Source organism: Pteropus alecto, unplaced genomic scaffold, assembly GCF_000325575.1.
Source record: "Pteropus alecto unplaced genomic scaffold, ASM32557v1 scaffold76, whole genome shotgun sequence".
In the NCBI taxonomy this organism is placed as follows: Eukaryota; Metazoa; Chordata; class Mammalia; order Chiroptera; family Pteropodidae; genus Pteropus; species Pteropus alecto.
In genome coordinates, this window is record NW_006443138.1 from 7,898,092 (window position 1) to 7,922,364 (window position 24,273).

Sequence of the window (24,273 nt, forward strand, 5' to 3'; positions counted from 1 at the left end):
AGAGTGAAGATTGTTTCAGTTCTTTTAGGAAACATGTTTTTTAAAAAATTTTTGATGAAAAATGAAGTTTCTATCCCTTTCAGAGATTCTATGGGCTTTCAATCTTCAGCCACGAGAAATCTCGAATCTTCTTTTCAAGTTAGCAAACACTCAGAAGGTCAAACCTAAAACATGTGTGTATTTCGTGGAAAACCGAATCTTTCCTATTTCTCTGCATGGGTCTCTTGTTTTACAAAAGAGCTTTCTCCCTCTGTAATTTGTGCCCCGCCTCCTCCAAATTCAGTGGCTTTTCACAGCCTGACATGCTTTTCAGCATTATCTGAGAAGGCCCCTCCTCTCTTTTAGATACTGCAAGCCTACAGTCTGACTTCAGCCTTTACAGGGATCTTTTCTTAGCTTTATTTATTTCGACATTACCTTTTTCTTTTCTTACTATATTCAGAAAACAATGTGGTTTCATCATCTGTAAAATTGGAATAATATCTACGCTGAATACTTCTCAGAGCTATTAGAAAGAATAAACAAGATCATATACATTAAAGCACCTTTGCAAATTTTACTATGCTGTACAAGTATCTGTTTGCCTAGTAATAGATGGCATCTAAATCACCTTTTTTGCTCTTTTAAATTTATCTATCACATAGGTTGCACTTTCTTAATTTCTGCTGCTTATTCTTCCTTTGTCTTTTCCACTAAAGTTTATAACATTTTCTCATAATTACCACTCAGATTTGGAGTCTTCTCACACAAATATACTAAATGCTCTTCTGTTCTTTGAGGAAATCTTCAGTAAATCCTATCTCCTACGTATTGTAGCCTATAAATTAATTTTTAAATTATTTTTTATTTCTAATATACTCTCTAACAATTCTTCCTGATAAACCTTCCTTTGGTCCAGGTAAATGCACCAAAAAGGTAAAATTTGAAAAGGACTAATCAAATAAGGCAATAACAAAATATCCTCACAAAAACATAGTTTAGATACTTCCAAATTCTGTTACTAACAGCCATCTGCTAATAATGCCCTTAGTAATAGGAATTTGGGAAAGGAGTAATTTCTTTAAATACAGTTATTTTATTTTTGATCTATCAAAGAAACAAAAATTTAGAATCATGTGTTGTCTTTTATCTATTTTAATATCAATGTATACGAAGAATCATAGCAATACATGAAAGAAAGGATCAGTAGTCACATATGTAACTGCTAGTTCTTTGTTTTTTTTTTTTTGAGAATCTTAAGACTCACAACAGAGTGCCCAAATAATTAGTGGATCCTAAATAACCTATAAGAATTAACATATTCTGAAACAACAAGGAAAATTTAATATTAGGCTTTTACTGTTTTTTTCTTTGTTCTCATCTTTGTTTGGAATTCCTCAACTTCTTTTCAATCTATTCATCCTGCATATTGATACTGCATTTGCTTTAGAAGTTACTGCATTCCAGGAATTTGGAATCATCCACTCTGAAATTTTCAGGGGACAACCTCTTCTCCTTGACACTAGGAAACCTTTCCTAGACTGCATGGAAAGGGAGGGGCTACTTTTGATTAGATAAGAGTGAACAAACAGCTGTCTTTTAAACAAATTGTCATGGCAATTAATGATTATGTTATAATTTACGTATTTATTAATTATAAATTCATGGGCGAAAGCGTGGATCTCATCACATTAAGAACATAGATGTCAAATGATGCAACCCGTCGTCAGGGGTCCAGGGGCTACACTTTGAGAACTGCTACTGCAGATCATGGTTTGAGCTTGATGTGGGGAAGGTTGAGGGGATGAGGAGAGGACAGACTGGACTGGTAAAGTTGATTGGTTAATTCAGACACCTCACCCATGACCAAAAGATCCTTTATGACCTGGCCTCTGCCCACTTCACACCTCTCTCCTGCTTGCTTCCTATGCTCTAATGGCCTGGATCTGATAATTGACTTATTCATTCAGCAAATACTGACTGAGCACCAGGCTCTGGTTTAGGTTTTGGAGACTCCCCCATGGAGCTTTTTCTGCCCCAGGGCCTTTGTGCCTGCTCTTTCATCTTAGACCACTCTTCCCCAGGTTCTCTGCTTGGCTGTCTTCCTCTCACTGTTTACATCTCAGCTTAAAAACACTCATAGGAGCCAAGCCATTTCTGACTTCACAAGGAAAAAGTGTCCTTGTATTATCCTTCCTCTCAGCAATCCATTAGTTTAATTCAGAGCATGAATGACATTTGGTAATAATCTAATTATTCATAAGTTTGTGTACTACCTGCTTTCCCAGGGCATATGGGGAATTCCCTTAGAGCAGAGTCTTTCTCTGTCTTCTTGCACAGAGCTTAGCAAAAGAGTAGTTTCAACAAATATTTGTTAATGAATGGATGAATGAATGAATGAATGAATGTATCTTTGTAGTGCCTTGGTAAATATTTTTATGCAAATAAATACTTTAAACAAGTCCTTCTAAACATTAAATATCTTGGAAGGGAGGGAAGGAAAGAGCAGAGAAAAAAAAGAAAAAAGGAGTAAAAAGAACGGAAGATTGATTTTGAAGAGAAAGAGGTGGGAAGGAAGATTAAAGAAGGAAAAGGAGAAAGAGGAGGAAGTAGTAACCTTTAGGACACCATAGCAACCTTTAGGACACCGGTTCTCAGAAGGTGTCATCAGCCTCATCTAAGAACTTGATAGAAATGCAGATTATAGGGCCCTACAACAACTCTGAGGAATTCTGTGGTGGAGCCAAATAACCTGTTTTTATTTGTTTGTTTGTTTGTGCTCTAGTTAGTGAGAAAGAACTATTCAAATTCCAGTCTTAGATCATCAATCCCCATACCCTAAACCTTGCCCTGGATATCATTTTATATTAAAGAGAGTTAATAATATCTCATTGTTCTTTTTCTTTTAAATTTCACTGAGATCTTTAGTTACAAGAGGCTATGTGAGTTATTTAGAAGGTCTTGAAGAATTTTAGAATGTGTCGAATAAGTAAATTGGTGATATATAATATTTTATATAATATATATTTATAATGCATATGCATATATAATATTACATAATGTATATTTATATTATATAACATGTGTTATACATATAACATATATTTTCATATATAATATTTATATTTTGTTATTTACAACTTCTCAATAAAAGTCAAGTGCAGGTGCTAAAGAAAAAAGATCAACATGCAGTAAACTTAATAAATGTTAAGGTAAATTCTGATGTCTTTTTCTTCAAGGAAGAAGAAGTAATTTTGTTATGGAACTCTCATGTGTTTCCCTAGATACTTTTTAAAAGAAGAAAGCCTAGCAATCAGGGAATGTGTTAACTAAAATCTATTACAAGATAGCAAATTCGTTTCTAAGTTTTAATTTGAAGTGGCTCAATAGTACATTACAACAAATGAATAGAATTTTAACCTGAAGCAGGTGTTATGCATTTTGAAAAAGGTATATTAAAATGTAAAGTGAGATAATTTTGATAACCAGTTTTCTAAAAAGGACTGTGACTATTCTCTTGTATTTAGAGATACCATTTGGGGATACTTATATTTCAAGGTCTCTTTCTAGTTTCCTAGGTCATAGGTCTCCAGGAAAATGTAAATATTAAAGGCATTTGGGAAGCAGTCACAGGGATTAAATAAGGTGCATATTATATATATAATGCAGTTCCTGGCTAAAGGGCTCAACAAATGTTAGATACTATGATTTTTAGTACTAGTAGTATATGAATACCAATAAATCACGGAAACTAAGCACCCAGTAATGCTAGCACCTAGCATGACAAAGTCCATGGATGTCTTTCTGAGAAATTATCATTGCTTTCAATCTTGTACCCAAGAGTATCTCTTCAGTAGATCAGCACAAATGACATTTAAGGCCTCCTGTGACTATTGGCCAGCCCAAGATTTTTTTTTAACCCTGGAAGGGAGGGGTTGCAAATATAGGATGTGTCTCTAACAGCAGGCTCCACCATCTCAGCCCCATCGGTAAGGTTATCTGATGATTTTTTCTACACCAATTTCTCACCCTCTTCCCCTCCACCATTTTTTTTAAATCTGGAGGAAATGTGCTTTGCATAGCTTTGTCATAGCTTTTTAACCATACACAGATGGATGACTTAAAACCAGATGTGACTGTAAATTAATCACCTTTTCAAGCTCAAGTGCCTCTGCTGCATCTTCATTCCCACTTTTGCAGTCTGTGCCGCCCCACCCAAAAAAGACATCAGAATTTACCTTAACATTTATTAAGTTTGCAGTCTGTGCCGCCCCCTTCTTGGAAATGAGTCTGCTCACATATGTGCCGAGTCAAGGCATTAATGCCTCTAGTGGGGCTGTCTGTATGAGCATGGCTGTTATACATGATGGTTTTAGAAGCTATGTCATGATTTTCATAAATATCCAAATGCTAAGATAGTAGATAAACAAAACATGGCTAATACCGGCTTTAAGAAAAAGGGAAACAGAAACAAGAAAGATAATTACCCTTTTCATCTCCCTTAGAAAGTGATGATTGGAGGGTAAAGAATCTATCTTCTTTTTTTTTTTTCCAGTATATCACATTGGTAGAATATTATTTCCCATGAATATTCTGGAGGTTACAAACAGAGGACTCAATATTTGGCCAGCATAGATGCCTTTTCTGGCTTTTATAGTGTGATCTTAACACTTTTAAAAATTGGAATAAGTAGGCAATGTTGAGAAAAATAGATTTTACACATAAAAACACCTGGATTTGAATTAAGAAAAAAAAAAAAATCAAATGACGGAGGCTTGTCGGGCCTATACTCTGTCTGCCCCTTTCATATAGCCCCATATCCCACCTTCTCCAGTGGATAAGGCAGACAGGGCATTTTAGAGTCCCCTCGATGTTGGGCCCGCGGGTGATCAAAGTGGAAGAGCAAAAGATCTTATCATATTTTTCAAAAATGTAATGATAAAAATTATCAGCTAGATTATAAACCTCTTGAGGGAAGTAGCCATGTCTCTTCATTATCTCTCCCATTTCTCTAGGCTGTGGAGACTCAGCCTTACTTATATATGAACAAAGTAAACATTCACACCTCCTCCACTAAACACGGGCATGGCTAAGTATTTGTAAATCTGAAATGAAATTGTATTCTTCCCCTGCTTCAATACAGACCTGGAATCTTTAGCATCACAGAATCCAAGGATACCTAGCACCATAGGATATACTAGTGCCTGGCAGTCTGTGCTCCAAATATACAGATCCTGACTCCACAGAAAATTTAATCCTTCTCCAGTAATCAAGATGTCACCTGATTTAGGCCACCAAGTTCAAAACTTTAGCAAAGCCTACTGTTTTGGTATTTTATCCACAGCTCTTCCGTCCTCAACTGGAAGCATAACTTTGCAGAAAGAGGAGCAAACAAATGTTCACAGACACACAGATGAAGGGCAGGCATGCAGCAAAACTACACACACGGGGTGTGCTCATTGGCTCACATCTATTAGAGATCCAAATCAGAAGAATTCTGATGGAAAAACAGGTGCCTCCCGTGCTCCCTAGTGGGCATCTTGTCTGGATTTAACAATCGCACTATTGTGTTGCCAGCTGCCCCAAAGTGTAAGAAGAATAGGAAAGATTTTACTTCAAAGACAGCTCTTGGAATTCATAGTATTTCCCTTTTCTGTTACTTTCCACCATACTTCACAAAAACTAGTTTTCAAAGCTATTATTCGGTGAATGGAATATGCTCATGCAACCAAGATGTAGCTAGGCTAAATTACAAAGACTTAAAAGTATTGACCAGACTCTTTTAGAGTTTCTTTGTCTTACCTTCATACTTATTAGCTGGCTTATCTTCCAGTGCTGACCCTTGGCTTTGCTGCTTTTTTTTTTTTTTTTTGCAAATTCATCACCATTTCTCCTCTGTCCCAACTCCTCTTCCACCTGGTCCTTGAAGAAGATAGACAGGTCTTAATCTGTCTCAGCTACTGGTCTGTTCCTAATTCAATAACATCCCTTGGATTCCATCCTCTAAAAGCCCTGTAGCAAACTACTCTTCATTTAAAAAAAATTTTATTTTGAAATAATTTCAAACTTACAGATAAATTGAAGAATTGTACAGAGTATTTCCACATACCCTTACTCAGACCCACTAGTTTTTTTTTTAACATTCTGCCATATTTGTTTTATCATTCTTTGTCTCCATATATTCTATTTTTACCTGTACCATTTCAGAGTGCACTGCACATAGCCTGAATTAAATGTGTAATCTCAGTAAGTTATCGAATTCAGGAAATTTGAAATTTATATAATGTTTTAATATATAATTCATATTTCAATTTTGTCAATCATCTCAATAATGTCCTTGCAGCATTTTTTTTTCCTCTAATAAGGATCCAGCTCAAGATCCTATATTGCATTGAGTTGTCAGCTCTCTTAATCTTCTTTAATCTGAAACATTTCCTCAGCCTTTTAAAATGATCATTATGACATTTATCTTTTTGAATGATACAGGTTGTTTATTTCAACAGTTTCTTCCTTCATTTGCACGTGTCTAACATTTCCTTGTGGTTAAATTCAGGTATACGTCCCTAGCAGTACTTTCCTTCTCTTGAGTTCAATGTTTTTCCAAACGAGCTGGTCATTCAATTATTCTCCAATGGAATGCAGACCTAATTGGACATTAGAACCAATGGGGAGATTTATACACTCTGGTGTTGAGGTCTTACCTCAGTGAATTCTGATTCAGGAGGTCTGAGGCATAATTTTAGAATCTGTATCTCTAGAAAGCTTCCCAGATGATTCTGACGTATAAGGCCAGGGCTGGGAACCACAGACTTTCTGTCTCAATGATCACATCCTCCTCTCTCTTTTAATCTCATTTTTCCTTTCCTTTGCCATTCTTTCTGCCCAGTGCATCAATCCGCGTCTGTCCAGGGAAACCAACATACCAGAGAGCCACTGGCATGTTGAAGAGCTCATTTCAATGTGCATGTTCTGTCTCATGGTTGCATTTTATGTGCTCAGTATTTATATTCTGACAAAATATGAATACAGCCTTTTTTTATGTGCACAAAATGGAAAGTAGTGCAAATTACTTATAACTAAAATAAAATGAAAGAAAAAATCCTTGAGATTTTAAAGCTGGAGAGGGTCAAGCGAATTATAAATCATATTATGCTATTGGCACATGGTTATCCACCTGGTAAACCAAGAAAACTACAGTCCTTAGTCCAAATTAGGCTTGAATGATACTAATTATAAATTAGAGTCTTCAGTCACATCTCTCTCATAATATATTACTCCCTCTCATGGCCTTTTTGCACTGTCATTAGTTTCAGAATCTGCTTATAATTTTATCCTATTCATACTAGACAATTTGAGTCCTTGTTCATGAGGAATGATTAGGGGAATGTTTTCTTTTTTGTTTTTGTTTTTGTTTTTTTGTTTTGTTTTGCTACATCTTTGCACTTCTCCTTCTAGGTGTTTGCCTCAGTAAAGGGGAATATCCTTCCATCTTTGGTTCTGGCCACAGAACAGTCATGGCAGTGGAGAGACCTCCCTGTATAATTTAATTAACACAATAAAGGTGGTTCCTCAGACATGAGGAGGTGGGCCAAGGTGGGGATTTTCTGCATTTGCCTTGCCACTTATTCGGAGTCTCACATTTGGCTGTGACCTCTGTAAAGGCCAAATGGGAGGAAGCACAGAACCAGCCCCACAATGGCTATTCATGAGCTGAGGAAATGTAATCCCTCTCCCAGGCCAGGGCTGGAGCAGGAAGTAGAGGGGAAGAAGGAGGTGTGCCTCCAAACAAGATTTAGGGATATTTAGCAGACTCAGAACCAGCCCGGAACATTTTTAATGCACGTTTAACATTTTACCCCTCTCAAAGTATTTTTACATAATAATATTACTCATTTGGTTATTACAATCACCCTTTGACGTTGACAAGGTAGGAATGATGGAGCAAAAACAAGAAGTTAGTATTAATTGCTAACATTATTGAATACTTGTCCTGTATAGCCAATGTACTAAGCAATTTGCTTAATCAGATTTTAATCCTCACAACTGTCTTATGAGGCAGACAGAGTAGCCTCAATAATTGTTATTTTAAAGAGGAAGCAAGTATGACTTGAGCAGCTAAGAGATGACATTACTAGGATTTAAACCAACTTTTCTGACACCAGGATCCTAGCTCTTTACCACAGTATCAACCATTTCTAACACAGTCACATGGCTAAGAAGAGATCCAGACTGGACTTCTCTTGAGAGTCCACCACTCGAACGATATACAGAGCCTGGTCAGGTTTTGAACCTAATGTGAAGTCTAGGGCCTACTCTCCCTCTTTGGAGGCCACTTCTCCACATTTAACTCTTCCTCCTGTACCCCATCATTCAGGTGCTCAACAGATCAACTTCCTGCTGCTGCCAGCCTGGCCTGTCTCACCTTGCCCATAGGGAATGACCGGTATAAGCAGAGCACATTTCCGACACCTACATCTGGCATGATCTGCAACAGGGTCCACACACAAAGGCATGGTATATCTTCATGTAGGTGGTATATGGGAATGCTTGGCTAAAGGTGTGCATGGGCCCCCAAATCCAGCCCATGTTCCACTACCAAGTCTTGTGTATTCATGGCGGAACTGTGTGCCCAGAAACACCTTTTGCTAACTAACACAAACACCCTCGGGTCTAGTAGCAGTTCCTTATCTTCCCAGGTTTCCACTTATCCAACCTGGGACCCATTCCTTAAAGAATGTACACTCTGCAAAGTAACAGCAGGAGCCTGTAATTTGGTAAGTAAGTTTCTGCTACTTGATTATTTAGAATTTATAGCACTACCCAAGAGTTGTTCAATAGACTGGCTATATTTGTTTTGTGATCAATAATGAAGTATGGGCTCGCTATCTGGGCATCATATACAATTTTTAATACTGAACAAAGCAAAAGAAACCAGAGCAGTAAAACAAATATTAAATCAGATGCATTAGTATGGGGCTTTTATGTTTTGTAAGTTTTTTTGGTTGCTTATTAGGAAACATCTAGACACTGCCAAATTAAAACTTAGCTTATTTGATTTTCTTTAATTACACTATTATTGCCTAAAGCCCTGAGTAAAAAGCAAAACCAAAGAGTTGAACACTTGAAACAGAAACACTATGCCAGCAAACTCTATGATCGTACCATCCCTGCTTCTCAGCCATTTGATTGATCTGTCCCCCGTGGATGCTGATGTGGAATTGGTATGAGACTTAGCTTACCTTGACCATGTCTGCCAATCAATAATGGTGATTCCTAAATCTTCCATTGCTGTGTGACTATTTCTCCTCCCTTAGGAACATAAATGATTGTGGCATCTATGCAGGGGGACCTGTGAGGTACTGATATCAATTTGTATTTCCTGGCTTTAGATAATGCCTAAGAATGTGAACCCCAACTTTAGCTCAGAAATGTGGCCAACCTATAGGAGTGCGGTTCTGACATGGTGACCTACTTATCTTCACCTTATAAAGACTTAGAAATCTTTACTCTTTCAAAGATGTTCTCATTACACAAAATGCATTTACGTAGAATTAGCAACTAGGACACAGAGTGCTCAATCACTGACTTGAGTAGCCGCGTTTCCAGCAAAGTGAGTCTTTTCAAGGTTTTCTGAGACCTTCACAAACCATATCTCACGCCCCTTCTCCCCTTACCTTTTCGGTGGTGCTGGACACCGGCGGAGTAGTCCAGGGAGCCCTCGAAGTTGCTGCACTTCTAGTCACCTGCCGATTAGGATGCTGCCTCAGGCTGCTGTTCTGGCTGTAATTTTCAGTGGTATCCCTGGTGAAGGCCTCTGTAGTATTGCTAATAAGGTGTTTCAAGCTGTATGGAACAGCATCGAAAGTAGTGGGAATTTGGGGAGGAGCTGTGTTTCTAATGCTCCTTACTGAAACTTCTGCTCCCAGGCCAGCTGAGGTGAAGAAAGGACAATTGATAAAATTACCCTCATGTTTTATGGATTCCTCACATAAAAGCAATTTTACTTAGAAAAAGACCTCTTTAGTAATTAATGGGCATGTGGATAAGCTTCAGTTACACGAAAAATCAAAGATACTTTGTGACAATGCTTTTTGCCCTGATCAGTTTACCCATCCTTTATTCATCTGGCAATTTTATAGGGTAAAGGGAGAGTTGTGAAAACTGTGCTATCACAACAACAACAACAACAACAACAACAACAACATCCCAGCACTGTATGAAACACAGAATTAAATTTCCCCTATGAACATTTAGGGTTCATTGACTTGGTTTCGGGGAGTTCCACAAATCTCTAAAAACTTCACGCAAAATTCTGAATATCTGTACATTCAGTACTTTTCTTCTGTGGGGGACTCCTCAAAAGAGTCATTAAACAAACTACCAGATTGAGAATCACTGTTAATGACTTGCCTAACTTTGTCATGAAGATTGATGATTCCTTAGAAAATAATGACGTTTCTTTAATCATAGTGCAAACTTCCTAATCCTAATTGTATGAGTACCAAATCATTGGACAGTATCATTTTCTAAGCTACTTATCTTCTGGAATAACAGTGAATTGATTTAAAGCTTACTAGCTGGTAGGATTAATTTACAGCTTTGCTTTGCAAAGCTGAATTGCCCATACTTAAAAAAAAAAATGGTTTGTGAATTATATCTACCTAGTCATAATTTTAAAATGTGCTTCCATCTCTTGGGAATCTTGCAAACATGTAAATTCTGATTCAGTAGAGATTCTCAGATTAGCTCTCCTAACAAGCTCTCAGGTGATGCTGATGCTGATGGTCTTTGGATCACATTTTGTGTAACAAGACTAGAGAATGGCACATTATATTTGGCACATTATAATGGCATTGGAAAGGTCTGTAAATTATGGGCTGAGGTGATATGTTTTGATGCTTTCATCTTGCCCAATTAGATAAACATAACTTTGAAGAGTTTCTGGTTCAAAGAGTGGCATGATAAAGATTTTATTTTTCACTGCCTCTTTCTTAGTTCAGTCAAATAACTACTTATTAAGCAACTACTATGTGTAACATGGCAGTCTCTTGAAGAAGCTATTAATTATCTCATTTTCCCTGTTCTGGTCCACCTTACTGACCAGTCTTTTGCATCTTATTCATTTCTAGTCCAATTTCAATTGACTAACATATTTCATATGATAATGTATATAAAGAAGAGGGGGATGAGACACACGAAAAGAATCAAATGGAAAATATAGTTTTTAAAATTTAGTAAGATATAAATGACAGTGCTCTTAAAATTTAATAAAATAATTATGGCTCTTAAGCATTCTTTCTTTGAAATATGGAGGGTTGTGCAAAGTAATTTGTACATAAGTTTGCTAAATTTAGCAAATAAAAACACATGATGTCTAGTTAAATTAGAATGTTAGATAAACAACCAATAATTCAGTATATTTAATATATCTTAAGTACACAATATTACAAACATTATATTATGTATTAATTGCATATTAGGAATATGCTTACACTAAAAAGTATTAGTTATTTATTTGAAATTCAATGTAACTCAAATGTAACCAGATGTTGTGTATTTTATGTTGACTCTCCTGCACATCTACTAGGTCTAGACTTTGATAGATATTTGAACAATTCTCTTAGTTTGTTTTTATCCTTCCGAATTCTCTGCCACTATTACTGCCATTGTGCCTAGGTAAGCCACTCTGAACATAGACCAGGAGATTTATTTATCCCTGGAGTGTTTTCTACATGAAAAATCCAGCTGTAGTGTTAGGAAGATTTATTTATAACAAACTCCATGAAGCAGTCTTAATCCTGCAGTCTTAATTGATTTAGGTGACTGAATGTCCCCTTAAGTAGACAGTTGTCTATTATTTGCATGCAGAAATTTCCATATGTGGAGATTAGTATTTTGGTCATTTTGAGCCTTGGCCAACACTGATTCTCTGAGTCGATTACCACCCATGACAATTTTAGCTCTCAGACCTTTGCTGTGAGGTGGGGTGGGAGACAGATTTAATGATGGGGTTAGAACAAAAACAAGCTTTCAAATACCTAGCATGTTATTATGTGTCTTAGCATGTCAATCTATGCTTACTCTTCTTTGCTAAGGAGCATTTGCTAAGCTCATCCTAAGAACTTTTTTTAATTAGTCAACTTACATAATCAATTCAATGGAATCTCTCAAAACTGGTTGAATGATCAAAACATTCTTGAATTTTCTTCTGAGAATAACATAGCTTATTACTATTTCATGTAGCTTTGGAATATTTTATGGAAAATTTTTCAGTCTTCTGTAATTGTCTTTAATTAACCTTCTAGATTTGTTTTTAAAATATCCCAAACCAAACAAGTCCATTTTCCATTTTAGGCCACCACCCGTTTTCCAAAGAAAGAATCTACAAAATATCCAATCTAGTACCTCTTCATTTTGTATCTGTGTTTTTAACCTGTGCTATTTAGAGGCAGGTAAGAAGTTTTAGTCTTAACGTTTAATTTCCCAATTTAGTGAATTTTAAAGCCGTGGTTTTCAAACTTTGGTAGGCATCAGAATCACCTTTGGAGCTTATTAGAATATTGAAACCTTGGCCTGCCCCCTAGAAATTGTGATTTAGTAGATTTGGTGTAAGACCCAGCACTTGCATTTCTAATGAATTTCTCAGATTATTCTAATATACACCTAAGTATGATTTCACCCAAATGTACCATATGAGCCAAAACTAAATTTTAACCATTCCTTATATATGTGGGTATCGAAAGATTACAAAGTAGATGGAAAGAAAGAAAATTCATTATTGAAATAGAAAAAGTGATCAAAAGAAGTTCACCTTTCCATCTTTGTTGAAATGGATGCTATTACTTAGTAATAGTAATAGATTTTTGGATGTTTTGGTATCTACAAATTTTTATGTTCTTTAAAAAAGCATATACATGTTATAGTTTATGAAAGAACAAGATGTGTTTTGATAAATACAAGGAAAAGTTCTTATATGATGGGACAATATGTTGAAACTATTTTTATCATTTATTTATTTAGTTAGTTATTAATGGTGACATTGAAAGCCATTTTTAAAAAAGCTTTATCGTACCATTGCTACTACATTGTTTCTACATTATATACAATTCTTCTTAGAACATGATACAAGAAAAAGTGAATTATCCTGGGCCAATCTAAGAAGCTTTGCATTTAAATTGTAATTAGTTCATCTATAAGATGATTTGCAATCAATAAACCATATGAAGACCTTATTTTAAATACACATTTTTAAAAGCAACGTGTATTTTAGTTTATTAGTTAGTCTATGATAGGTTCAGATGTAATCAATAATAAAAATAGAATTTTTGTATAATGATAATAAAGGCAATACACGATTTGTTAGTTTAAATGATACAAATAACATTCAAGCATGTTGAAAACAATAACCTGAATAAAATTTATTTTGGAGATACAAAATTTTAACTATATTGGTACTTCCTATTCTATAGGAAAATGCCAAATATAATGTGCCTTTTAGAAGTGGGAAAATAATCTGGAAAAGAGATAAACAGAACAGATACCTTAGAAAGATACCTTAGAAAAGAAAGATTTATGTATATATATTTATATATGACTAAATTAAACATATTAAACAAGATTGGACTGAAATAAAGGTGAAGTAAGAGGGGAATTATAATACTTTAAATAATTATTAACAATACTAAACAGAATAATAAATTTTCAAAAAATGTAATCAATGAAAAAAGTGTAAATTTAAAAATATCTAAAATTGGAGAACATGAATAAGGAAGTGAAAGTTTCTGAAAATAGATATCAAAGATGGAGAATCTGCAAACAATGGGAGACATAACAAACAAATCCAAAGTCATAATAAGAGGTTAAAATTTTTTACAGTACTTAGAAAAGATCCAAGATTATAAATAAAGTATAATTAATAAATGGAAGTTGATACTACGCATAGCATAGTAAAAATTTTAGATTAAAAACAACAAACAAAAGACTAACCAATCAAAAAATTCTTTTCAATAGCCAATTATTACTCAATTACTGTACTAGCTGAATATAGGTTGCATTGTGAAAAAGTGCCTGCTTATTATAACTCCCCGCGTTTTCTTTTGGGGAGGCAAGGGTGTGCGAGCTCACGCTCACGCGAACACACACACACACACACACACACACACACACACACACACACAGAAAAGGCTGAGATGGTAGGGTAGAAGGAAATCATGCTGGGTGAAGGAGGAAGAATGGCTTATAAGTTCATGGCTAATAGGCTGTGGGAGAGAGATGCTGAACCAGAGGCTACTTAAACAGAGTAAAGGAAAGGCGAGGTGGGAAGTGGGTGAATAACTTGGTGTGCCCTGGTCTGACTTGTCCATCAGGCACAATAGACACTGTGCTCAGGGCCCATGATATTTTCAAATCCATAAAATGATTCATTTTTTTAATTGGAAAAAAAAACTTTCCAAGTTTAAAGAAAATATTTTAATTTTTTCGCCCATCAGGGAAAACAAAAAATTTTAGGGCTCATGAAAATCTATTAATTTTTTTTATTATTCTTTTTTTTTTTTTAAATTTACACTTTTTTCATTGATTACATTTTTTGGACCCTTAAGAGCTCAGGGTCCATGAAAATCATATATGGCCCTGGATGTACTCTGATAAGTTCATTGATATGTCAGAAGTTGAAAATGCTTGGGAATCTTTGGGTGTTGTGCCAGATATTTTTCAATGATCATATAAATCATATAGCAATAATCAATGATCATTTGATTTTCAATAATTAGATAAATAAACGGTCAATTGCAAGGCTCACATTATTAACAATGCAGGGAGAAGGTAAACCCTAAAATGTCTGTGACAGCCAACTTGGTTAGAGTCTATATACACAAAAGACACTTTCTGTTTTCCCCCACCCTCTCAAGCTCTCTGTGTTTACAAGCACTCCTACGGATCACTAAAGGAAATAGCTTCTACTCTCTTGAGAATATATATGATTGTTTACCTACTACAATGCTTATACATTTTATTTCCTCACCCAAATTACTATAATTAACAATTACTTTAACCAGCAATTATATGAAATCTGCCAACAATATGGTTCACTTTAGCAGCAAAATCTCTCTTAATGATTTCATGAGGTCAGCCATATCAGGGACACTTGAAAATATGTCTGCAAAAATTTGCTTGTCTTTGGATAAATATGAGATCTGAATGAATGAATCTGTAGTAGATGCTGAATAAATGTTGACTGATGTTTACAGTGTTACTCTTCATACAATATGAAACATCTGAGTGTGACTTTTTTCAAATGAATTTCAAGTGAACTTTTCTGGATATGTACAAGTACCCCTCAAAGTGCAAGCCAGTATAATTTTCTCTTTAGCTTATAGGACTTACGCTATGAAGGAATCCCTCCACTTATCAGTGTTACATTTCAAGTGTTTGTAAATTAGAGATTTGGACCTCAGAATGTATTTTTACTACTAAAGTACTAGTAATACTTTCAAAAAAAGTAAAATGTGTGATGATATAAAACTGCAATACTACTGAATAGAACAAAGTTTGTTCTTCCGTTATTCTTATTGCATTATTGATAACTGCCTTGTGTGTTTATCGAGAGACTAAGAAATTATATACAAGGCCTTTCTAAAAATTATACTCTTAATACAGTGACTCTGAGGGTGTAGCTATACAATATAACACTAAAATATATAAAGAAAAATTGGGAAAGTTTGTCAGTCACTTCTCTGATTTACTGACACATTGCTAAAGGTATCTGGCACCTGACTGACAAAAGAATATATGGGAAGAATAAAATTTTTCAATTTTTAGCTAGATGTGTTGGCATTCTGGAGACAATGCTTTTATTATCACTCTCAGGACTCAGAATAATAACTATGACACTCTAATATTTAAAATTGATTTTTAAAAGTTGATTTTTTTAAACAAAGAGTTTATCTACTAGGTATACTCTTTTTTGTCTTTTTGAATGCATACAGTATACTCTTTAAGGATATACTTGAAATTCAAAGGGAATGGTAAAAATCTCAAGCCCATCTTTAATTTGATAATCTGCTATGTATAGGTTATCCTGTTTCCACACTATCTATATATTCTATTTAATTAGATTTCTATTAATTAGGTCTCATTAAATTTTACTCTATTATTCTACTTGTCCCCTTAAATGATTGTTTTAAAAAAATATTAACTGGATGAAAATCAAGAAAGACAGGACTATTTCATATTCCTCTCTTAATGAAAATTATTTAAGGTACTATGACTCCAGTATAGTTAAAAAAATTCCTCTCAAAAAACTTTACACTACTTTTTAAATTGAATTTTAATCCCTTTTGGAAACCTATTCAATTCAACCCACTATAGAAGGGCTCTGAGTAAAGGAGAGGAAGAAGAAGAAAAAAGGTAGCTTAAGAAAAATGGAGCACAGCTAAATTATGACAAAATCCAGTGGGCACTCGAAGGACTGTTTAAAAAAATATGTAATTTAAAATTTATCCTTAAAATATATATATTTTTTAAACACAGTTGCTTAATAGGACATAGTGGCAAGAGTAATTATTGGAGGAAGGAGTACTGTTTTTCTATTTACACTCTATTGTAATTAACTATTTACTTATCTGGCTTCCCCATTATCCTAAGGAGTAACACATACTGATTGTCAATCTTGGCTGTACATAAGAATCACCTTGGAAACAGTTTGAAAATACAAAGGCTGATATAACTGGCCTAGAGGATTAAGCTTAGACATTAATATTATTTCAAAGCTCCATGATGATTCTGATGCAAAGCCTGAGTTAAGAATCACTGGTACTTGTAGCACAAGCTCTAGCACATAATAGGTATCAGAGAAATATTACTTAGTCATCATAAATGACATCATGAATGTTTTCTCTGTGAAATAAATAGTCCAGATTTTGACCTTCACAGCTATGCCATCTTTTACTGAAGAACTTAATAAAACAATTTACCTGTTATAGATGAATACCATGCATACCTGTGCTGAGTTAGACTATAGTATTTAGTTATCAACTCTTTAAAAAATGACATTTGGAACCAGTCATTGCAAACATTTAAATGCAGTTTAATTTTTTCACAGTAGAATCTCTAGCAAATCAGTGAGTTTTCATGCTATGTGTCAACCAATATCATTCTGTATCTTTAATCAATGATAAGTTTGAGATGGAGCAGAAAAATGTGTCTGTTACCTTATAATTGTGTTTAAGCAAAAGTGTGTGTTGTACCTGTGCATAGTCAAAAAAAGATTTTTTTTATCACAATTGTGCAAATTTTAACTCTGCTGTTTCTAGAAGTCCATTTTTTTTCCCAATACACATTACTGGGTACATATTGAATATGTCATGTTCAGTGGTTAACTGTATATGATTGATTCACTTTACTTTTGAACTGAAGTTCATCATTGGATATGTTTTGTATGAAAGTCAAGTGAGATAGTTTTTCCATGAATTATCTTCTATCTTAACTCTCCACTGAATCTGTATCTCTTTTTTAAAAATTCCAATGAAAGATTCTACAAAATAAGATTTGATCAGGAGCTGGGGAGGAATCTCTCTTCTTATATATAATGGTACGAGAATATTTACAATGATTCTATGTTGTTTACGACAGGCCTCACTAGATGAATTACAGAAAAGGAATTGAACAAATTGGTGATATAAGCTATATATTCTCTGATAAAGTTAAAATTTTTAATCGACTTTTATATTTTTACTTAATTCTCATAGTCAGAAGTTTTATAAGAACAGGGACTATAACGCTCAACTTCTATCATTGATGAACCCACTGCATTTAATTGGCATCTAATTAAATGTGTATTTAATTTAAAAAATGAATGAGTAACAGAAAACTGTCCAAAGATTGGCATGGTGGAAAGACTCCAATAAGCCTGAGAAATCAACATCTAATAAAAAAATTTAAAGGTACGGTGGATGCTGATCCCTAAATGGGATTATAGGTCAAAATTATCTGGGAAAGTTTTTTAAAAAAATAAAATATTATGCCCAAATCTTATTTCTTAAAACAGAATCTTGGAGATGGTAGTGGGGGAAGAAATGATGGCAATGAATCTCTCAAGTGATTCTTCTGTAGCCAACTGAGCAGAAGTCTGTGGTCAAGCATTTGGAAGACACTCTATGATGGAATGTACACTGGACAAAGAGTTAAGATTTGAGTTCTAATCAAACCTCTGCCACTAAATTATCTAGGACAATTTACTTAACCTTGACAAATTTCAGTCTCCTTAATGAAGGTCTTCATTTCTAGATAATTTTTCCAGTGCTTTGTAAGGTCCATTTGTACCTAATACATAATGATTTTGTTAGTTTCATCTTTCATGACTCCCTAAAGCAAACCTCTAATAGAGGAGTAAATAGGTACTATGTTATTGTATTTTAATCAATAAAATTATTAAAATAAGAAAAAAAAAGCTGTATCCAAAAAAAAAAAAATTCCTAGTGCAGGACTAAACTATGTGTTGCACCAGGATTTTGTGCACCTGTATACAAGTCTTTATATGTGTCTATCACCTAGGTCATATCCATCGATGGTCAACAAATTAGAAAACTCTGTTGCTCATTGGTTCTTACCATCTCAAAAGTATGTTACCCTCCCCCAAAGCTATCTGCTCTTAAACATTAGTACAAGAGATTTTCAAAAGCATAGTTTATTATCTTCCCAATCTTCTCAAGCACCATATTGATGTTCTAATAATTTCTCTTAATCAGAGAGTAACAGTGTCTAGATCAGCAAAATTTTTAATTTCCTAATTTAAATTTTAATTGGCTTTAGTCATTACATGTATATGCCGTGTTTATGCCTAGATCTGTATTCCCATATCTAACAGTACTTAACTGAAATGCTTGGTGTCTGGCACAAAAGAGAAATTCAAGAAATATTGTTGGATTAATAAAAGGAACAAGAAAAGAAGGGAAGGAGAAATGAGAGAAAGAGAAAAATTTGGCTCATTTTAATGGGAATAATAGAGTTTTCCAAGTGGGTGGGCACCACATAATTCATTTCCATTAGCTTATGATTCTTCCATAGGAATTGTGTTGGAGCATGTAGAATTCCCTTGAATGTGAAAACACATGACATTTAGCAAAAGAACCTTCAGAATTAATTCTGAAAGGAATAGCTCACCTTTTTTTAAGCAGAGGTTTTCATTGACTGGTTTTCCCTCTTTGTTGACATCTATTTTCATCCAGCTATGGAGGTATTTCCTGCCTCTCTTGACCACTGCTTTGTTGCCTTGTTTCTTGAGAAAGAAAGAAGTATTTTCCACCTCAAGGTACCCTTCCTTCTCATAGCAAGTCCATCGGGGTGCCTGGGAGCACTGGACAAAAATGGCTGATCGGGAAGGTCCACCAGAGGAATTGGAGATGCCCAAGCATAGTGCAGATTTTATATGAAGAAGCTTTCCATCCTCAGTCCACATCCACTGCTGGTTTTGGTTGGTCCCATTGCACGAGCCCATGAACACTATATTATTTTCAAAAAGGCACTGTCGCTTCTGGATATGTACAATCTGAAACCCCTCTGGAAGATGAAAAGCTCATATAGTACCATGTAACAAATTACAAGGCCTCTCAGAAAACAAAACAACCTATCCACAGATCAGCCAAGTAAAAAATATGAGGTTTACTTATCTTTTGCTACTGCTTTTAAGTGAATATTCCCAGAGTCAACACATGTGACTTAAAATCTCAAGGTCGACGATATAAAATTGTCAAATGTCACACTTAATGCACTTTTTTTTTTTTTTTTACTTTCACATGGTTTAGGGAAGAAAACACACCTCCACTGAAATCATGAAAGGAAACGTGAAAAAGAAACAAAAGTTTCCGAAGACTACAGTGTGACATTTTAGTACAATTAGTTAAATATGTTGAAGTTATGAAAAGCTCAGTTCTCTTTTTAACCATTTACTCCTTTCATCTCACCTCCACTTTAAAAACCACCCCTTTTTGCAATCTTTAAGTTATCATTGCAATAAATATTTGTATATAGATTACATAGATTGGATGCAAATTTTAAAATTGCTTGCATTCACCCCAGAATAAAACAACTTTCCCACCCTTCTAAGCACACCCTTCTAGCTGACGGCAACCAATAAAAGTATTGATTATTACAAAATAAGTTTCTTATAGTTCTAGAGAGAAGCATTTCTCTATTTCGTGACAATATCTACAATTTTTGCTCGAATACTACCAGATTAAAATATCAGCATTTCTTGATGTAAGAAAATTAAATACTGTTAATTTGTTAAACATCAGTATTGAAAGTGAGATATTCAGGCTTAGAAACCATTTTCAATGTGCTTTCACTTAATTTGTCCAGCTCTTCCATGAAAATATTCAGACCTTCCTGCCAAATAACAACTTCCAAATAAAACACACCACAATTCTTCATCCTCTTTAATTACATCTCTTATATTTTTCTTTAGCTCTCACACATAAAACACAAAATCATAACCTAATTGAAAAAAAGCATGGAGAATGCCCCAGACTGTCATATAATAAGATCTCTTTCCTCAGGACACTTTACTCTTTGCTGTAAAGGTGCCATTTCAGGAGTGCCCTAAGCATTTGGAGGACATGAGGAGGCTGTTTATTTTCTTTTGGAGAGAAATTTCAACAGTGTGGGCAAAGCTGGCTCCTTTATTCCCCCTCCTCATCTTCTGCCGTGGCTCCATTTCCACCTTATTTTCAAAGGACAGACTTTCCTCTGCTGGCTATAGGAAAAATTAATGCCTGGGGACATTGAGGCAGGTTCACTCACCTGAGTTCCCGAAGATCAAGCAGGTAAGAATTGCCATGTAAAATTCAGCCTCCATTTTCCACTTAACAACTGTTCATGTTTCGCTTGGAGAAAAAAAAAAAATCTCCCAGATAGGAGAAGCAAAGACTAGGGAAGGAAATGTGCCTTCATGGTGGGGGGAAAAGTCAGTGACGAGCACTTCCTCCTATTGAATTGTTTGGGGAAGTTTTACACCAGTGTCCTTTGTCTGTTTCCTTAGAAAGGAGGGATTATGATTACCTCTCTTTTTTATGTAGAAAAATTCCAACCTCCAGGAGCAGAACGAAATTCTGTTAAGTTTTCTCCTATCATCTCTTTGGCACGTGACTACTTCTTAACTTCAAGGGGGAAGAAAGGAATTATAATCTTAGATAATTGAATGTTCCTACAATGTTACATCTCTTCAGGTGATGAGATTCTGCTGAATAAACACAAGCCATGTGATTTATGAGCGTCTATAACAAGTGATATAAAGGCATAAACATGTACTGTTCCTATAATGATATGCTGGGAATCTAATGAGGAAAACTACATAATGATGGCACTTCTAGACCATTATTTCTCAAATGATGACAATAGGTATTACATTTGAGATAGTCATCTCCACTGGGGGGAAGCAGAGATTAATATTAAACCCATCACATATCTCCTTCAGACTTCCCCCAAAAGATAATAGCCTCTCTCCAAATAGGAAAAAAAAAAAATACATGCTTTCCTCAATTTTTAGTATTAAGAGTAGTTTATTGGCAGTATGAAACAAAGTCAACATAACTGCATTAAAAATTCATATTTGAGCAGAACATCTAGTGTTTGCTGAGTGTAGTTTTTTTTTTTTTAACTTTGTCTCTTGAGAATTAAAACCTTTCAGAAATTTAAGGATCTCCATGGCAGCATCCTTTTGAAGAATCTCTGGAAATGCAACAAATTACACCATTCCCAAAAGCAACTGCCTTTTATTGGGTGAGAGATTCCAGGTAGACAACATATTCAAAAATCTTCTTCTTAGTAAAAGAGAGACAAATATTTAAAATTCTTGATACATCACAGTTGCTACAAATTTGTTTTTCCTTTTTAAAATAAAATGACTCACAATGTAGAAATACAGTGGATAGAGTTCTGGAGCAGAAACCATCTCTTCGCCCAATAATAGATAATAAATACATATATACCCAGTGACAATCGTTGTGCTCTGTAATTGATTTATAGGAGGTATTGATAAATACACATTTAATAGTTAATATTATTAAGACACATTTCCATATAAAATAGTTACTGCTTTTGATTTTTTTCAAAAACAAGGACTTATTTATTAAAAATCCATTATCGATCACTTGCAACTTTAGTGGCAAGATTCTGGTAACTGAGAAAGGTAATAGCACTTAAAACAAGAACAGTGTTACAGCTGATAGTCCATTCACAAGACAGATTTTGCAAACATTAAAGCGTCTAAACACAATAATAATTTCTTCAGCAGCTTTTCCAGTTGTCATCTGATGACATGTATCACTGAGTATTTCATACATACATTCTGTGTGGCAGATAATCAATACAGGCAAAACAAAATCCTCCTTAGCTGTGTGAGAAATATATCATACCTCCATCAGCATAGGACCTTCAAAACAATTTAGAGATGCTTACAAGTGCATTCATATACACGAGGGGCTGGCAATCTTTAATATGTTGCCATCTTCCACAGTCCATGCCACGGCTTGGCTTCAGGGCTTCTCTTTCCTTCTGTTGCAGGAAGCTCCTGCTAGAAGCCTCAAGTGGGTAATTGATTAATCACCCCTAGAGATTGATGGTCTGGTGAATCTTCAGAGAATCATTGGACAGTTTCTCCCGAAAGTCTGCTCTCGTACAGGCATAGAGCATGATGAACAAATTCATACTGTTCACTGGTTTGGACCATCCCACCCCTGTAAGGGAGAGATAATACAGCAACTTTTTACTGCTAACACCTTGCAATCTCAAATCACACAGAGACCACATCCAAGCTAAGGCGTTATGTCAAAGACACACAGAACAGGCAGCCTGGTGATTTCTTTTGTTATCCCTCTTACCTGTGTCCAAATGACCAAACTGGTGAATTTAATACACTAATGTATATACAGGGATTAACACACAGCCTGCTACACGCTAGGTACTTGATTAATTTTACCTACACATAGCCTCATGGTTAAATACTTGGACTTTGAAACCAGCCAGGCTGTCTTAGTTCAAATCTCTTCTTTGCCAGTTCCTGGTTGTGTGATCATGGGCAAATTCCTTAAAACCCTTTGTGCCTCAGTTTCCCCCTTTTTTAAAGTGGGATAACAGCACCTGTTTCATGGGATTGCTGTGAGGGTTAAATGAACTCAATGAGTTAATTAAATGAATATCTGGAAGGTTAGTATTACTTCTCAGGTGATTTATCATTCATCTTACGTTAAAATGAATTAAAATTAATCAAAGTAGGTTTTTAACTAACAAAATTCATCCGTGAAAAGTTGCTCTTTCTACAAGTGAAAAAGAACAACTTCCTTGGAATGGTCTGAGTCTGTTATGTGGAAACGACCTCAGCCTTTGAGTGGAGTATGCTGGATATCTAAATACAATAGTGGGTGGGTCCTTAATTGAGTTGGAAAAAGGGAATCGGCTCTTGCTCTTCCCCCTTTGTTATTATCATCATCATCACTAGTTCCTCAGCATACCTTTTGTTATCGGATTAGTAGAAGGTAGCTGCCTTCATGAGAAATAATGATGCTTCTCGTTATACTTTTATATATAAAACAGTGATCTCACATTTTGCTCTTTATAATAATGGTCTGGTACTTGGCAAAGCTACTAGATAGTAGTATAAATGCTACTTATTTTTCCTGTTCACCGAATAACAGTACCATTGTTAGTAATTATTTGAAGTCTTATAAAGTCTCCATAACTCTGCAATTATGCAACTAATTTTGAACTGATGTTTTAGCTAGTTCTTCCTAGGGCTGTTGTTGCCATTTAAAATTATTATTTTTAAGTCATGTAAGCACTTCAACTTAAAAACAAAGTATATTGCCTCACTGTAACATGATTTCTGGTTAATGATAATAACTAAAACTGGGCTTGTATCTATATTCACTTGTCAACCCCTATAAATATAAGCTTACAGGATATTATTAAGATATTAAGACTTCACCCTTCTAAACTAAACTAAACAGGTCGACATGATGCCAAAATGGTGCATTTGGTAAGCAATAAAGAGGTAAATACACAGTTTTTGGTGACGGCACATTTTTGGCAGAAGTATTTCATCAGTTTTTTCCCCTAAATCTGTAGTGAAGACAACTTTCTGGCCTAGGGTTCCTTGGACGTAAGTTGACAACAGAAATGGCCAAGTGAGAATGTGGTAACTTTTCCTCTTGGCTGGATGATGACATCTGGGCACACCTAAGAACATAGCAGCTGTCCAGAAAATTCTGGCCTTAACTGTGGAGCGTGGGAGATACAGCC

The 24,273-nt window shown here is 35.1% G+C and overlaps 2 protein-coding genes across 4 annotated transcripts in view; both read right to left on the reverse strand.

The window, feature by feature from the left end:
* The window catches only part of PTPRB (protein tyrosine phosphatase, receptor type B), a 102,860-nt gene extending 82,014 nt beyond the window's left edge, over positions 1–20,846 (reverse strand). Inside the window, exons 1-3 of the mRNA XM_015598429.2 lie at positions 20,779–20,846; positions 19,141–19,536; positions 9,654–9,910 (exon numbers count right to left, since the gene is read on the reverse strand). Of these exons, the coding sequence (XP_015453915.1) occupies positions 9,654–9,910; positions 19,141–19,536; positions 20,779–20,833 (708 nt within the window). The 5' untranslated portion in view covers positions 20,834–20,846. The remainder of the gene's footprint in view (positions 1–9,653; positions 9,911–19,140; positions 19,537–20,778) is intronic.
* A 666-nt stretch (positions 20,847–21,512) lies between these two features.
* PTPRR (protein tyrosine phosphatase, receptor type R) overlaps positions 21,513–24,273 on the reverse strand; it is a 223,204-nt gene continuing 220,443 nt past the window's right edge. For all 3 annotated transcript variants that reach the window (XM_006923740.2, XM_006923741.1, XM_006923742.1), the window contains one exon: positions 21,513–22,712. In XM_006923740.2, the coding sequence (XP_006923802.1) occupies positions 22,619–22,712 (94 nt within the window). In that variant the 3' untranslated portion in view covers positions 21,513–22,618. The remainder of the gene's footprint in view (positions 22,713–24,273) is intronic.